Source organism: Ceratotherium simum, chromosome 12, assembly GCF_057802395.1.
Source record: "Ceratotherium simum simum isolate JZ-2026a chromosome 12, ASM5780239v1, whole genome shotgun sequence".
NCBI classification, from domain to species: Eukaryota; Metazoa; Chordata; class Mammalia; order Perissodactyla; family Rhinocerotidae; genus Ceratotherium; species Ceratotherium simum.
Window position 1 is genome coordinate 53,244,044 of NC_141911.1, and position 16,165 is coordinate 53,260,208.

Below are 16,165 nucleotides of genomic sequence, written 5' to 3' on the forward strand. Positions count from 1 at the left end.
TTCAACAGTCACTAAATGAAAAATGCACGCATTGGCCAAAATAGAACGATGCTTCTAAACACACAGAAATACTCTCAAGCAAAATTATGCAAGTAAAAATAGTATTTTCCTTCTAATGAATTCCATTTTCATCCACCCCGAAAGATCTTGAGTAATGAAGGTTGAGATACTGCTCTGTACTTCTGCAGGGAACCTGGCGCAGTGATGGGGGTTAGTGCACTGCAGAATTCCCTCCTCTGTGGCTCTAATGTACTTAAACCTTGACATCAGGCTGATTTATGTCACTCAGGGTTACTTACGATATCAAGAAATCAAAGTACACGCTACTCTAAGATACACAATATGGTGGTTGTATGCTGGAAAACATCTGTCCAATAGAGCCAGTGCGAGAAAGCAGAGGGCCCTCCACATTATTACCTTTGCTGCCTCTTTTAGGACAATGGCTGATTATTATCTAGATGGTAGGAGGATAAGTAATAATCAATTAAAAAGGATACTCACAGCACTCCAGAGAAAGCAGCAGGAAGATATAACAGCACAGAACGCATACCACAAACACTAATATATTAGGAGGTGCTGGAGGAAAATGACGGTCCCTGACCTCACGGAGCTCCTGGTCTGGTTGAGACAGACAAGTCAACAGGAATTCAACATGGTTAGTGCCTGACAGCAATCAACGCAAGGCTCTACAGGAACAGAGGTTGATGGAGTCAAGGAAAGATTCTAAGCAGAGCCCTGAAGAACAAACGAGGGATAACCAGAAGCAGCAGCACAACATATTGGGTAAAGCACTGTAACAGTTAACAACATATATATAACCTAGCATGCTACTCTGCGCAGCATCTTCACATTCAGAATCTTACTACTTGCTCATTTCTTTACTAATAAACATTGCTTCTTACCTTATAGCCAATCACCAAGGCTTGTCGATCCATAATGTATGACCCTTTTAAGTCCCCCTGCAGCCTCACAGGTCTGTCTTCAACCACCTATACCCAGATCGCTTTAAGCATCGCCCTTCCATTCTCCATGCCTACGATCTCCTAGCCCTTCCAACTATTACAACAAATCAATCCTCCCTATGAGGTGACCTCCTCAAGCTAGTCCCTATGCAAATCTCTCCCTCTGTTCCACACTGCAAACGGGTCCAGGTACAAACTCAGAGGTTTTCTGCTCCCTGGCCCCTCCCAGCTCTGCCCAAGCACCTCTCCTAACAAGCCCCCACGACCAGCTTGCTTCGGCTGGGCCAGGCCTCTGCCCTTGAAAACACCCCTCTCTCTGTTCTCAACCTCTGCTAATGTTGCTCCTTTGCCGTTTCCTCCCAACCTACCCCAATCCCACTTCTTCTCTGGGGATCAACTCAAAGCCACTAAGTATCATCCACCATTCCAGTTAAAAGCATTTATATTCTGTACTTCTCATTTCAGCTTTTTTCTTCTTTTAGAACTTTTTCACCCTGCTTTTTAATTTACTGTTTTCTTTACTAGTCAGCCAACTCCTGCCTTGCATCATCACTTAAATGTCCCATATATGTCTGTCTCTAAAAGCTTATAGTAAGTTCTGGAGAATGGACACCCTCTCAAATTAAATATGAAATTAAATTAAACGACATCACAGAGAACGGTCTTGAGCAAAACAAGGCTTCACAAGGGAGCTACAACAGATGTCCCCAGAACTCTGGGTCCAGTCCTTGACACGGCTCATCCTGACATTCTGGATGTTTCATCAAACTGGTTTCATCAAAACTGACTCTAAGTGATGCAATTTACAGGAGCCTGGAGTGTCCATTTGCCATGAGAAGCACAACAGGTAGGCAGACAAAAATACTAATTATTTAGTATTGGACATCTGGATCTTTGCCCAAGAAGAGTAAGACTACCTAGGAAGGCTGATTATAATCAGAACATCGACTGGAAAAGCCAAGTAAGAGGAGGTCATTGGCCAAAGACCCCGGCTGGATCAGTCAAGTGACAATCCTTTGGCACCTCCATCTCCACTGTAGGGAGGGACGTGCCAAGACAACCAGGCACATGTGGTGGCTGCTCAGGGCACCATCCCCTCAGGAAGCACAGACATCTTCCTACTCACTGGCCCAAATCGCTGTTTAGATTACATGCAGATTACTCTCCTTCAATATCTTCTGTTATAGGGTTAAAATGTAGTAGATTAGCTAATATATTAATTCAATTAAAATTGTATCAAGTTAAATGCCTGAGAGACGGTGAACAAGATATGGAATAGCCCACAGGGAGACACAGTAAGCGAGTACCTAGACAAGCAGCTTCAGTGTGATCACTACCATAAAGGTTCCAAGGTTACTGTTCACAGATTACGGCGGGACATGGGATGTGTACATGAGATAGCAAGGTTCCTCAAAACCTTGAAATTTAAGTTTCCTTGGAGTGAAACTGGGGGAAAAGATCAGCACGCACCAAGTTAAGGGCGGCCATTAGCTAAGGGAACCCATCCCCAAGGTGGCTCAGGAATGTGCGAGTGGGCAAGTCCGGTGAACAAGTTCGGTGACGGGTGCGGTCCCAGGGAGGCATGACTGGTATGTGATCCTAACTAACAAAGAACGAGAAATGACCTCAGGGACAGGAGAAAGGGCTTTTACAAAAGAATAAGATGATTAAGAATCTAAGGACATTTATTCAATGCTATTCCTAGGAAAGAAGGACCCATTTGAAGAAAACAAACTGTCCAGTGACTAGAATTACTCTGTGGTGGAACAGGGACCATTTATCAGGCCATAAACTCTACAGCTATAACAAGGATTACACCCTAGTGATTTTAATTATCTTATGGCTCATATGCAGATAGACTGGTTTCTCCCTCAAAGTATCAATTTTATCCACTATGTTTTCATTCTTATTTATTTCACTCTCAAGAAGTTCTAGAAGGTACTCAATTAAAAACCTCTACATACTTCTCTATATATCACCTAATGCAACGCTACATATTAAAATATCCTGGATGAATGACTGAGTTCCCGTACATAAACTGTATCCTATGCTCGCTCAGCTCTACAGATTTTGAGATGCTTTCACTTTAATATCTAACTGACCTTTAGCTGGAGTAACTTCTCTTACATTATTTTAAATTTATCAGTGTCCTTCCATTCTCTGTCAAAGTTAATAATCTAATATCTAAGTGCACCATGTTAAAAAGTGTATTTAGCAAATGTGTAAAATAAAAATGTATTTTCAGACACCAAGTAGTCTTACATAAAGATAAAAAGTGTTCCTTTCTGTTCCTGTTTGCTAAGGTCACACAACTTGAATATTATTTTTAAACACTATGTAATTGATAATTTGATTCCTAAGTTATTAATCACAGACTACCCCCCATAAAAAGATTTACATTTTCTTTATAGGTCACTTTCTTGTCTTCTGTGAAGTATACAGCACCCAATGTAACAAAGTACCCAAATATAATAATGACCTATACTTCACAGCAATTTCCTGTCCCTAAATGTGAAGGAAATCCAGCTGATTACTTCAGTTTTTAAAGCAAACGTTAATTGCCTAGATAGGAAGTTTTCAAACTGACAACATTATCTAATTCATATGCTCAAAGAGAATCTAAAAATACTAGCATGACTATAACTCTAACTCAGATTTCTCACTTTAACCAAAGGCTTATATCTGGTCAAAAAAAAAACAGTCATAGATTTGATTTAACTGACAAACTGCTTAGATGTTAAGTGTTCAACTTTTAACTTTGTCTAAATATTTCAACCCCCAAAAATGGAACTTTTGAAAATGTGTCCTTTATAATGTCATACATCAAACTTTGTTTAAAGAAAATGCTGCCCAAGCTACTACAGAGCCTTTGCAAAGATGTCACAGTTGAAAATATTCACCTGAAAAGAGTTTATATTAGCAATAACTAACTACCTCTTCCAAAAAAGAAAAGATTATAAGAACTGACCAGATCATTATAACTGCAATGTTTACTCCTATGAACATTACTAAGAGTCCAAGTGCTATAACACATTAGTTCACTGTAAATTCTTTATAAATTATTTTTAAACTCAAACTTTAAAAGTCATTAGAAGTATTTTTCAAGAGTTTAAAGAATTTATAAATTTGAGTGGCTCTAAATGAATCACAAGCAGCTGCCAATTGCCAATTTATAAATAATCCAATCACTGCTTATGAGCCCTAAAACAATCTATTAAAGCCCTCCCAGGTCTCTGTAATTGCTGACTCTAATTGAGTCAGCAACTGAACAGCAGCTATGACAAAATATTCCAATCATCTGTATTTGGAATGTATTTTTTTAACTTCCTTTGACATGGGAGTAAATGAATTCACACCCAAACAATAAAGGCAGTCAGTCAGCATGGCCTCCAATCTTGAGCTTCTATCTCTATTTCCATCTACGCAGAGTTCCTTTCTGTTAGATCTGTACGATCAGATATAGAAAGATACCAAAGACATTAAGAAACACAAGCAAACTGCAGGAAAAAAATAATTGAAACATAAGTCCATCTATATACAAAAAGGAGGAGGGAAGAGAATACATACACCAATTCCTTGCATACTCATGGAAAATTTCAGGAAGAACATAAAGGTTAAGTGTTTATCTCTGAGAAATGTGACCACAGTGTTCCAGAGAGAATAGGCTGGGAACTTTTACCTCTCTTTATGACCTTTGGTATGATTTTAATTTTTCACCATGATCCTGTAATACATTTATAATGGTAAAGATTTAAAATCCAAAACCTTTCTTCCCTGCTCCTCACTATATACAGAAGACACTGAGAGCACAACTTCTGGGCCCCATGCAAAGCACCAGTGTAAAACGAGCAGCCATCAGTATACACTGTGTATATTCCAGATCTTTCCTGAGATGGGGTGTCAGAGACTTGTCTTGCTTCAAAAGAACATCTGATGAGGGGCCAGCTCGTGACATAGTGGTTAGGCTTGTGTGCTCTGCTCCAGTGGCCCAGGGTTCCCAGGTTCTGATCCTGGATGTGGACCTACGCACTGCTCATCAAGCCATGCTGTGGTGGCATCCCATAGACAAAATAGAGAAGGATGGGCACAGATGTTAGCTCAGGGCCAATCTTCCTCAGCAAAGAGAGGAAGACTGGCAACAGAGGTTAGCTCAGGGCCAATCTTCCTCACCATAAAAAAAAAAAGAATACCTGATGAAATGGTGGAGAAAAAAAGGTAATAGGATAATGCTATACATCACCCACTCATTATTTACTGCAAAATCAAAAGTTTTCAATAGCCAATGCCAGAGGCAGGTCACTAAAAAATATACACAATAAGAACAGAAAAAAACTAACCCAGACAGGAAAATTAAGGTTTAAACTACCTTTAAAGAATAACATTCAACTTCCTATCCATTTCCAGAGTAGTACTATTTTGGAAAAAATAAATAAAAATAAGAAAGCTACATTCCAGAGATGGCTAGCAAATACACCACTGCCTCCACCTGTGGCAGGCATTGTTAATACATTAGGTCATTCTTTTCTACAAGCCCAGACATGACTTCAGAATCCTCCTTAACACAGTGCTACCACTCAGTGAGAATATGCATTCTGACTATAGGTTCTATTCCTATAGGTTCTATTCCTCTTCTCACACTTTTTTTGACACCAGGGAAAACTAATAAGGTAAGACCAATCTCTTCAAAATACATGAAAATAAAGTTTTTTCTAAAGCATTTCACTGAAATCAGAAGTTAGTGTTCTATTCTGCCTTGGGGTCTCTGAACCAAATTCTAATTTATATAATACACACACACACACACACACAGAGGCAAATCTTCAGGTTCAAACTCTAAAAGTTCACTGAAGAATAACACTTTAGAAAAACCAAAAGTTAACAGTATCTGAATGAACCCAGGTAAGGTTAAGGATGGGAAAAATAAGTCAATAGTCCAGAATAAGTAGACTTAAGGTAGAATAAATCTACCCTTGGAAGAATAAGTCAATAAATGCAAAGTGTCTACAGGGTAATTTTAGAAGATTTTTAAATGCTCAAACCAGATGTTCTTATACAGGATATGCAAGGCAGCTTCTGCAGAAACCAGACCAACCAGCTAATGACAATTACACTGCACACAGATTGAAATGCAGCTGTTTTGAGGAACTTTGTTCCTTGATTATAACCGGTTGTCAGAAACTATCAGTTATGACTAACAATGTTAAGTCACTAAAAATTTTTAAAGTACTGTTTAAAAAAAAAAAACAACAGACTCCCAATGTTGTATATTTGAGACCTAGATGGCATACTTAACAAAAACCGCATTTACACATCATCTGAGTTACATATGCAAACAAACATTTCGTCACAATTTTACAAATCTTGTCATTATGGTCATGGAAATGTAAGAGGGTCTCAAAACCTAGCAGCAAGGTCTGGAGAGTCCTCTCTGAGGCTAAAGCTGAAAAGTCTCATCCATGGATTGTGTCTACAGCAAATCTTCCCAAAAAAAACCCACAAAATCATAACTGTGTGACTAGAGAACATTTCGGAGATAATTTAATCTACCTTTCATCATTTTAAAGACGAGTACATTGAATTCTGGAGAGGTTAAGCACCATGAGCAAAGATGCACAGATAGGTCTAGGGTAAAGCCAGTCGCCAAACCAAAGACCAGTTCCCAAGGCGGGTGGGCACTCCTGTGCCATCCACCTCCTCCCAGGTGCCTAGACCATGAGCTTCCCCCTCCTGAATGCCTACTGGGATTTAGAAAGAGGTTATCTGAAAGATTAAGGCCGTGCATTATATGTTATCAGGAAGCAGACAACTAAAATGTAATCAATGAACAATAGTCTGTTAACTTGGAAATTGAAACATGGTTTCCTGGCAAGCTGATGTGAAGACAGTTGCAAATGCCGTTGTGCCTGGTGGAGCACACAAGACGTAGAGCTGGAAGAAAAGCGTGCAAGGGGTTCCCTGAACACTATCACAGGGGTACAGCAGGCATTAACTTCCAATTGGTGTGACATATACACCCTACTTGGAGAGAGGTTATGTCCCTCTGCAAGGAACCCCAGTTTATAATGCACAGCCCCTTATACAGGGCTTCTTGACCTGGCCCCCTTGGAGGGTATCACTGCCTAGGTGTGCTTTCCTAGGTACAAAGGGTCCCTTGTTACACATCCTACCCTCAAAGGGGCTCTAGGAACCAAAGAGTTAAGAGCCACAGCCTCCAGACTAGCCAACTCCCTCCATATTTATCAAAGAAACTTCTGATTTCAACTTGTTTCTTCAGGTTCCTACCAGAAAGGGAACTCAGCCCCCAGCAGAAACAACCCAGTGACCAGGTAATGCTGTCTCTCACTAGAAATCAGAGGTCCACAGCCTGTTTTTGTCCAGCCCCTGAGCTAAGAATGGTCCTTACATATTTAAATGGTTTGGGGGAAAGGGATCAAAAGAACATTTCATGACACATGAAAATTACACATAATTCAAATTTCACTGTCCATAAATAAAGTTTTATTGGAACACAGCCATGTTCATTCATTTACCTTTTGTCCACTGATTGCTTTCACACTTATAACAGCAGAGTTGAACAGCTGTAACAGAGATTGTTAGGCCCACAAAGCCTAAAATATTCACTATCTGGCCCTTTACAAAAAAAGTTTACTGATCCCTGCTATAAATCAACAGACTGGCAGTATGATGTTTATAAACCAGCATTATGTATGTTTAGTGAAATGTGACTCAATTACCAGGTCCTGGGCAACTGACAAGCACCTTACAGCTTACAAAGTTAAGGATCAGAGACACACTTACCCCCTCAGTCCTTAACCAGAACAGTCGAAAATCAAAAGGGGAAAGGAAAGGGGAGCAGGTGCTCTAAGCAACTTAAACAAAGGCCATGGCTAGAAATCCATGAATTTTTCTCAAAGAAAAACCCCTGAGGCTTCTACCTGGGGCCAGTGTACACTAAGTTATAAAAACTTCTAACAAGTTTCTTATCTGATTTTCAAGCCAATAACCAATTAGCAGAAAAATGACTGTTCTAGACAGGCATTTTAACTACAATACATGGTTAACAGTGATGTAAAAGGATCAGAGAGAAATCATAAAAAGACACCAGAATTTAAACTCTAAACTGGAATCCAAGGAAGCACTTAAAAGTATCCATTGAATCCCTTAAATGACATGCAAATTTCAGTGCAACTCCCTTTTTCTGGGGGCAAGATCCCACAGGTTTTAGATCTCAAAAGTGCCCTTGACTTGTAAAAGTTAGGCACCACCAGGCCTCAGCCTACACATATTAAGTGCATCATTACATTTCAACAGTGAAATAACTGATGCTCGTAAAGATGAGCACGAGTAATCAACAAAAATCTTAAATCACGTTTAGTGTACTTTGTGCTAAACAAAAGCCAACTATGCAGCTCAAACTCCAGCAACTTGTTAACCTTGCCAATTCTTGCTCCTTACCCTGGAGTACGGAGTAAAGAAAACAAACGCTCATTTTATTCCTCAGTTTGGACCCTCACCACTAAAATCTTGACTTAACTTAGAAAGTGTCATGAATTTTCAAATTAATAAAATCTCCTGTACAAACATTAAGTGATCAATATTAAAAATATACAGGGCCGGCCCCACGGCTTAGCGGTTAAGTGCGTGTGCTCCGCTGCTGGCGGCCCAGGTTCGGATCCTGTGCGCGCACCGACACACCACTTCTCCGGCCATGCTGAGGCAGCATCCCACATACAGCAACTAGAAGGATGTACAACTGTGAGATACAACTATCTACTGGGGCTTTGGGGAAAAAAAAAAGGAGGATTGGCAATAGATGTTAGCTCAGAGCCAGTCTTCCTCAGCAAAAAGAGGAGGATTAGCACGGATGTTAGCTCAGGGCTGATCTTCCTCACCAAAAAAAAAATATATTAAAAATATATATTATTTTCAACTGTGAGTGCTTTCAAAACCAGAGAAAACTATAGTTTAACTCCTTCAACAAATAAGCCCAAAAGAATCTAAGGTTTTAAAAATAAACTTATTTCAACTGTCCTCAATCACCTTATTATGTCTTGACTCTACTTGAAGAACCAAAAGCAAAAAGTAAGTACTAGACAGGTTTTAGAGTAATCATAAGTTCACTCCTTGAACATCTGCTAGGTGCACATCATATACCACTGTTCTAGAGCTAATAAAGGATTCAAAATGGAAATACACAGGTGCCGGCCTGGTGACGTAGCGCTTAAGTTCCCACGTTCCACTTCAGCGGCGCAGGGTTCGCCGGTTCGGATCCTGGGCACGCACCGACGCACTGCTTATCAGGCCATGCTGAGGCAGCGTCCCGTATAGAAGAGCTACAACTATGATACACAACTATGCACTGGGGCTTTGGGGAGAAAAGGGAAAAAAGAGGAAGACTGGCAACAGATGTTAGCGCAGGGCCAATCTTCCTCAAAAAAAAAAAAAACTGCTTTAAAAAAAATTGGAAATACAGTCCCTTCCCCAGTCCTTTTCATTCTATGTCTCCCAATCTTTATTTTTGTTGCTTTCAGGTGAGGAAAGACATCCTTAGTAATCACTCAAGGTCTAGGCTAGATAAGGCCACAATAACATGGCCAGAGTTAAGATCAATACCCTCTTAAGACTAGATTTTCTCTCTGTTCTATGAAACTGGACCCTAGCTAAACTTCACAGACCAGATACCACTTCCACTCCAAGGTAAAAAGGCCCAATGGGGCCACTCTTACATCCACTAGGAATGCAGAGTAACTTATTCCATTAGAGACCACCAATTGTGAAAACATCAAAATACACACCCTCACAATCACAGACCAGTATTTTTGTATAAGGACACCAGGCAAATGACAATAGACTCTTTCAATTAAGTCTGAACTTTCTGAAATGTTATATACTACAAATAATAAACATTAATTATCCAAATTTAAAATATATGATCACATATAGTGCTGCAAGATCTTGAAAATGGAGAAAATGGACTGAACACTGAAACTTTCAAGGAAACAACTTACTGTCTCAGGAATTAAAATACTTTCTCAATTAAGGTTCCTACCAGGCTTCTGACACCATCTAAGAAAGTAACAGTTTTAAAAAAACTTTTAAAAAATTTAAAAAAAGAAAAGTATTGTTGAATATGGTGCCAATATTCTATCTTATAGGCTTGGACAGAGGGGAGGAAAGAAGTTTAACACTGGTATAATTTTCTCTGTTTGAACAATCAAGATGAATTTTTTAATACCGATCCAAATAAAAAGTAAGATGTATTGGCTAAGATGTCATGTTTTCCTCCAGAGAACATCTATTTTATTAACCTTGTGGGTAAATTGGGTTTATAATGCAAATTCTGACAGATCATTAACTGTAATGGTGTAAAAGGTGCCCCATAATACTAAACGAGGGAAGAGCTTCACCAACAGCAAGTAAGCAAGCAAGCAAATTGGGAGATTTATATGCCGCCTCCTCACTCCTGACAAATCCTCAAGTTACAGGCTATGAGCAGCGTTTGATGTCTTGATATCTGCTGTTCCAACCAACCACCTCAATACTGAAACACAAACAGCTGATAATTCTTTTTCCAAGTCTCAGGCAATTTCTTTACAGTATTTTTCAAACAGATAATCTCCAAATCTAAAACTTCCAAGTACAGTAAAATGCTACTTTGATTCCTCCTTTTTTTAAATCCAGTCATGATTAATTCCAAAGGCTTGCCTCCTCAATGTCGGAGGTTCTGTCAAAAGTTACCACAGATAAAAATCTACTTACGGGAAATAATCAGATGCAATAAATCTTCCTCGAGTGGACAGTGTTTTAGACAAAGCTGCTCTGTTATATTTTGGGGCCAACTGAGGAAATCTGAATACATCCCAGTAATGAGATGAAAACTTACCAAGCTAGCTGATGGGAAAAAAACTCCTTACAGAACTGTATATACAGTATGATCTCGTTTTGACTAACACATACACACATATGCATAGATAATTATCTGGAAAGTGATATGGTGGTGATCTGTGGGTGGCAGGAATATCTTATTATATTTGCTTCTCTGTATTGCCTAATTCTCAACAATGTACATGTAACACCACTTCTGTGATAATACTTTAAGCCACTAAGGGCTCCTTGAAGTCAAAAATCAGTATTTATGAAGTGCCTACTATGGGTGAGACACATGGAGATCTGCTTTCTTTTCACCAAGTCTTCCAAGTTTTTTTTACTTAATCCTTCTTCCCAAGCCTCTCGGCTAAGCAACAGTTGTTTTTAAAATACAACATTTCCTTGAACTCCAAAGAGTCTTTTTTCTCTGGTCTCATTCTCAGCCACACTTTTTTCCCACTGTTTCCCCCTTTACAGCCACTCTTCCAACTGTGGCAATTAATAAGACCAAAACACTCATTTACAGGCTGAAAACCTGTCAAGGGATGGAGGAGGAACTAATAAGGTGGGGTTTTTTTTTTCCTTTTAAATGAACATATATCTAGCTTTGTCAAAGTTAAAATCTCTGTGGCAACCCATGCAACTTTTCTTCCTAGAAAGCAGCCTATGATCTTTAGATAGAGTCAAGTTCAAGTTCCACTGCACGTCATGCAGCTCCCTTTGTGTGTGGCTAGCATAAGGATGAAGGGAGATATGGAGACACATAACACTTAAATAGCTGAAAACTCTATTTGTTCTAGACGTCAAAATGAAAATGCCAGATCATACACATATACAAAAATACACAAACTTAAGGAAGAAAGCAAAATACCAAACAATCAGAAATTCGTCTCACTTAAAAGTGACACTAAATGAGACTGAAATATTTGGGCTAAAAGGGCAATAAAAATTCTGGATTGCAGGTATTTGCTAGAAAGTGTCACCCACAGATCATCCTATGTATCGCTCCAACATGTGTTCCCCACTCTAGTACAACAAATTATTGTATCAAAAGTGTTAAGTCAGTGTAAGCACGGTTACACTGAACGCTTCCCTTCCCCACCTAGAAGTGATTAAATCTTGATTAGCTGTGATTTGATCAAAATGAAACTTACTATAATAATAACCTCTAACCATTGGTGGATCATTACCTAAAACAGCTTTCAAGGAAATAATTTCTCTGTATCTTAACACTAGTTCATTGGCTTTGAAAGATACCAGCCTTGAGCTACAAGTAACTAGAGAGCTACCCTTTCGCATGGGGTTTTCTAACAAGGAAAAATAGTTCACCTAATAAAAACCTTTGGGAAAGAAGCCCCTAAGCATTCCTATTAATAGAAACATTAGATTCTCTCCCACTTTCCTAAAAATGTCGCTGTCTTAAAGTCATTCAACTGCAGCTTTTACTAAAAAGAAAAAAAAAATTTAAATTCCCTCTTGGCCAGGCTCACCAGGGCGACAGGCCCTGGCCCCGCAGAGGCGAGGTGGGGCGCCTGCCTCCGCGTTACTAGAAAGCCAGTCAAAGCTGCTTTTAAACGGTCTCCGGGTGACGACGCATTCCTAACGGGTTTCGAAGGCACGTTTAAATCGCCCGCTTTTTGTTTGCTCGCTGCATTCACCGGGCGCCGGGCCTGCGGCCGCCCGCGCGCGCCTGGGAAGGGGAGCCCGGGGGGGGAGCCCGGGGCCGGGGGCTGAGGTGAGGGGGCGCCGGCCGAGGAGAGCTGGGGCGGAGCCCTCTGCGGTGGGGGCCCGCGGGGGGAGCGCGGCTCAGGCTGCGGACCCCAGGGGGGATCCCGGCGTGGGGGAGCTGGGCCGCCGCCCCGCACCGGAGAACGCAGCGCGCGGCTCCCGCCGCCCGCCGGGCTGTGCGCAGGGCCGCGGCTCCGCGCGGCGCCGCCCCCTCCCGCCCTACCCTTGTCCCTCCCTCCCGGTCCTCCTCCCCCTCCTCCTCCCGAGGCGACAGAAACAACAGCGCGGGAGGAGGGGAAAGTAACTCCCGGCACCTCCGCCGGAATTAGCCCCGGTGCAGTGATGACACCTTCTTGCGGCGCAACCAAGCCCGGCGTCCCCGCCGCCGCCCTCTCCATTTGAAAGTGGCCACCCCCCCGCCGCCGCCGCCGCCGCCGCTCCTCCCGCCCCGCCGCCGCCAGCTGCACCAATCCGCTCGGCCCCAGTTGCAAATCAAACGCTCCCTCGCGTCCAGAAGCCACTTGCGCCGCTGGAAACGGCCGCGCCGTCCCCCTCCCCGAGGCCCTCCCGGGCGGCACCTCGGGCTAGGGCGGGCACGCCGGCGAGAAACGGCTGCGAGCTGGGAGCAGCGGCGAGCAGCCCCGAGCGGCGCGGCTCCCGCTCCCGCCCCCAGACAGTTCTGGAAACTGTGTATCACCTCTGTCACAGGAAGCCATCCGGCGAGGAAGGCGGCGCGGAACCAACAAACAAACGCCTGCGGCCGCCCGCCGGAATCGGCGCGGGGACGGCGACGGGCTGCGGACCGTTCCCCGGGCGGGGGCGCGGCGGCCGCCCCCACACCGCGGGCTTTGTGAGGGGCTCCCGCGGCGCGGGCGCGGCGGGCCGGGCGTCCTCGCCCCCGAAGACCCCCACCCCGGGCCACGGCAGCGCTGCGGGGACCGTTAGGTAGCGCTCCGGCCGCAGCCGGGAAAGCAGCGCCGCGGCCGCCGCCCGCCCCCATTCCCACATGGAGCCGCCTCTCCTCCGACGCCAGAGGCGGGCTACAAAAGTTGGCCCCGGGGCCACCCAGCACCTGCCCACGTGCCGCGGAGGCGCGCTCCCGGGTCTCCCCCGTCCCCTTCCCCCCGCCGCCCTCGGCCGCCAGGTCACCTATTACCGGTGGGAGGGGAGAGAGGCTGCTATTTAAACGCCCGCGGAAGTTGAAGCACCCCCACTGGCGGGTGCGGTGCACCTGCCTCCCGCCGCCGCGCTCCGCCACTTTGAGCAGCAGCCGCGTCCCCGGCCCCGCCTCCTGCCCGCAGGCGGGCGGGGGGAGCGGGAAGGAGGTGGAAGGGATCGAATTTCTCCAGCAAATGGGACCGTTCCGACAGGATTCGGTTCCCCGGTCAACATTCCACATTCCATCCCTCTCCCGCATTTGCAAGCCAGCGCCAACAACCCGGAAAGCCTGCTGGCTACTGAACAACAGCCCCCAACTCACAAACACACACTCACAGGCACAAGACACGTGCACTGAAGGGCTTTGCAACTTGCAGTCCCGGGGTACACACTGCACGTTCATTTAAGGCAGCGAAGACCAAGCGACCCCACCCCCACAATTTGCAGATGGTGCCAAAGGTTGCAATTTGCAATCCGTTTTAAGTTCACGGTTAATCGGTACTTTGCTCTACCAATGCAACTCCTTCCTAATTGCACCGATGAAGGGTTTTACACTTTACAGGCAGTCTCGCTGTAAGTAAAAGGTCTGATCATTGGAACCTCAATTTGGAAGAATCTAATTGCCAAGCTGTCCCTCCACCCCCTGCTCACTGCCCTTGAATTGATGCAATGAATATTTTGGACATGTGGTGACGCGGTGACAAGAGCCAGGGCTGCAGCCACACTACACAGATGTACCTATATACACACCTATGTTTGGACAAACATAGTCCTCTTCCCCCACCACCACGGTCACACACACTCTGGATTCATATATGTTCTCGGACCTGCGTTCTGCCATTGCCATCTGTCTACCAAGTTGCTACTATGCTTTCCATTTTCATGCAGCCTAATGCACTTGGGCTTTTTAAAAAATTCTATAAACTAAAGCCAACTAACTGTGCTTCTGCTCCTGAACGCGTTTAATTGATGATTCACCTGAAAACCGCATGTTCTTCGCAAATCCAAAAGAAGAAAAAGCTCTAAGTCTTCAGCCCCCCAAAATTGAAAAATAATCATAATAAAACTTACTGATCCAACATAGATCAATTCTCAGGATCCAAAAATCATCCTCTCCTCCTCCTCCTCTGGCCCCCGCCCCGGCAATGCCCAAGTTACTGGTGGGATAGTAACGCTGCGCTCGGCGGCTGCCTGCCCTCCCTCCTCGCTACATATCGAGAACCCAATCTTTTGGCGCCATATTAATGACGTACTATATTATTTCCACTAGGCAGCGACCTTCGGCATTAAATTACTCCCGAGAACTCCCGAGCAAAGCAACAAAACCATCAAATATGGCTGAGCCTCTCGGCTCGTCCTGCAGCCGCCGCCGCCGCCGCCGCCGCCGCGGGATCGGGACGCGCACACGGACCCACACGCGGACACGCGCGGACACACGCGCGGCGCGCCCACCCCGCGCGCCCCCCGCGGCCCGCGCGCGTACCTGCTGCGGAGGGGTTCGGCCGCGGCGCTGGGCTCCTCGCCGCTCGCTCCGCGCCGCATGAGTTCGGGCCGCGGCGGGCGGGTGGGGAGCCGGGCGGGCCGCTGCTCTCGCCGGCGCGCACACACCCAGCGCTCGCGCAGGGAGGCACTCTGGGCCGGGCGTTTGGCTTGTTATGGAGGAAGGACTGTGTGAATCAAACTCATTTCTGGGTCACTGCTGCCACAGGGGGGAGCACTTTAATCCCTTGCCAAAACGAGAGGGTGGGGACAGAAGGGCGGAGGGAGCGCGCGGGGAGTCCGCGGCGCGGGGGGCTCGGGCCCTAGTTAACTCTTGGCGGCCCTGGCTGCAGCCGGCTCGGCCTGCGTCCGCGGGGGCTTGCGAAGAGAGGCTCTGTTGAGCTTTTACAATCTCTTCCTTCACCTCCCTTGTAAGCCTAGAAATTCTTGAGGTGTCTCCAAGCAGGAAGGTGGGCTTTTAAATTATCCCCTTCAAACTCTCCCGGTTCCAACTTTTGTCTGACATCACTGCACCTGGAAATGGATTCTGAACTAATGGAAAATTAGTCTAAAATTATGTAGATAAAAATGTGGCTATTAAGGCGTGTAATTTGAGTGAAAGGTTTTATTTTTTAGGCTGCATGACAAAATAAATAGTTCTTTTGTAGTAACGATTTTAAGGAGTTGTGAATTAGAATGACGTTTTTAAATACGGAGAATTCCAATTTTGGAGCTGGAGCACATCTTTACCTAAGTTTGTATCGAACTGATAATTGCAAATGAGCATTAATTCATCAGAAGACAGTGATTATTTATAAATTGTCATCACTTTTATGTTACACGGTATTATAGAACTGGACATTGCCTTCCAGATATAAGAATTCAGCCTAATGCTAAAACCGGAGTTGCAGAATAATGTAAAACTACTCATCAGAGATTCATTTCTGGGGTATTTATGTGTAAAAATGAGT

General features: G+C 44.3%; 1 protein-coding gene across 6 annotated transcripts in view; it reads right to left on the reverse strand.

Moving 5' to 3' along the window:
* Nucleotides 1-15,349, reverse strand: part of JADE1 (jade family PHD finger 1) — a 58,962-nt gene extending 43,613 nt beyond the window's left edge. The window contains exon 1 of one of the 6 annotated variants that reach the window (XM_087437626.1): nt 15,199-15,349. Coding sequence is in view for 1 of the 6 variants with exons in the window: in XM_014784524.2 (XP_014640010.1) it covers nt 13,255-13,273 (19 nt within the window). In the remaining 5 variants the exon portion in view is untranslated. Of the gene's footprint in view, nt 1-902; nt 12,464-13,254; nt 13,391-13,706; nt 13,796-15,198 lie in introns of those variants that run through there. The other 5 variants (XM_014784525.2, XM_087437624.1, XM_087437623.1 and 2 more) reach the window with 5 other exon arrangements.
* Between the last annotated feature and the right edge of the window lie 816 nt (nt 15,350-16,165).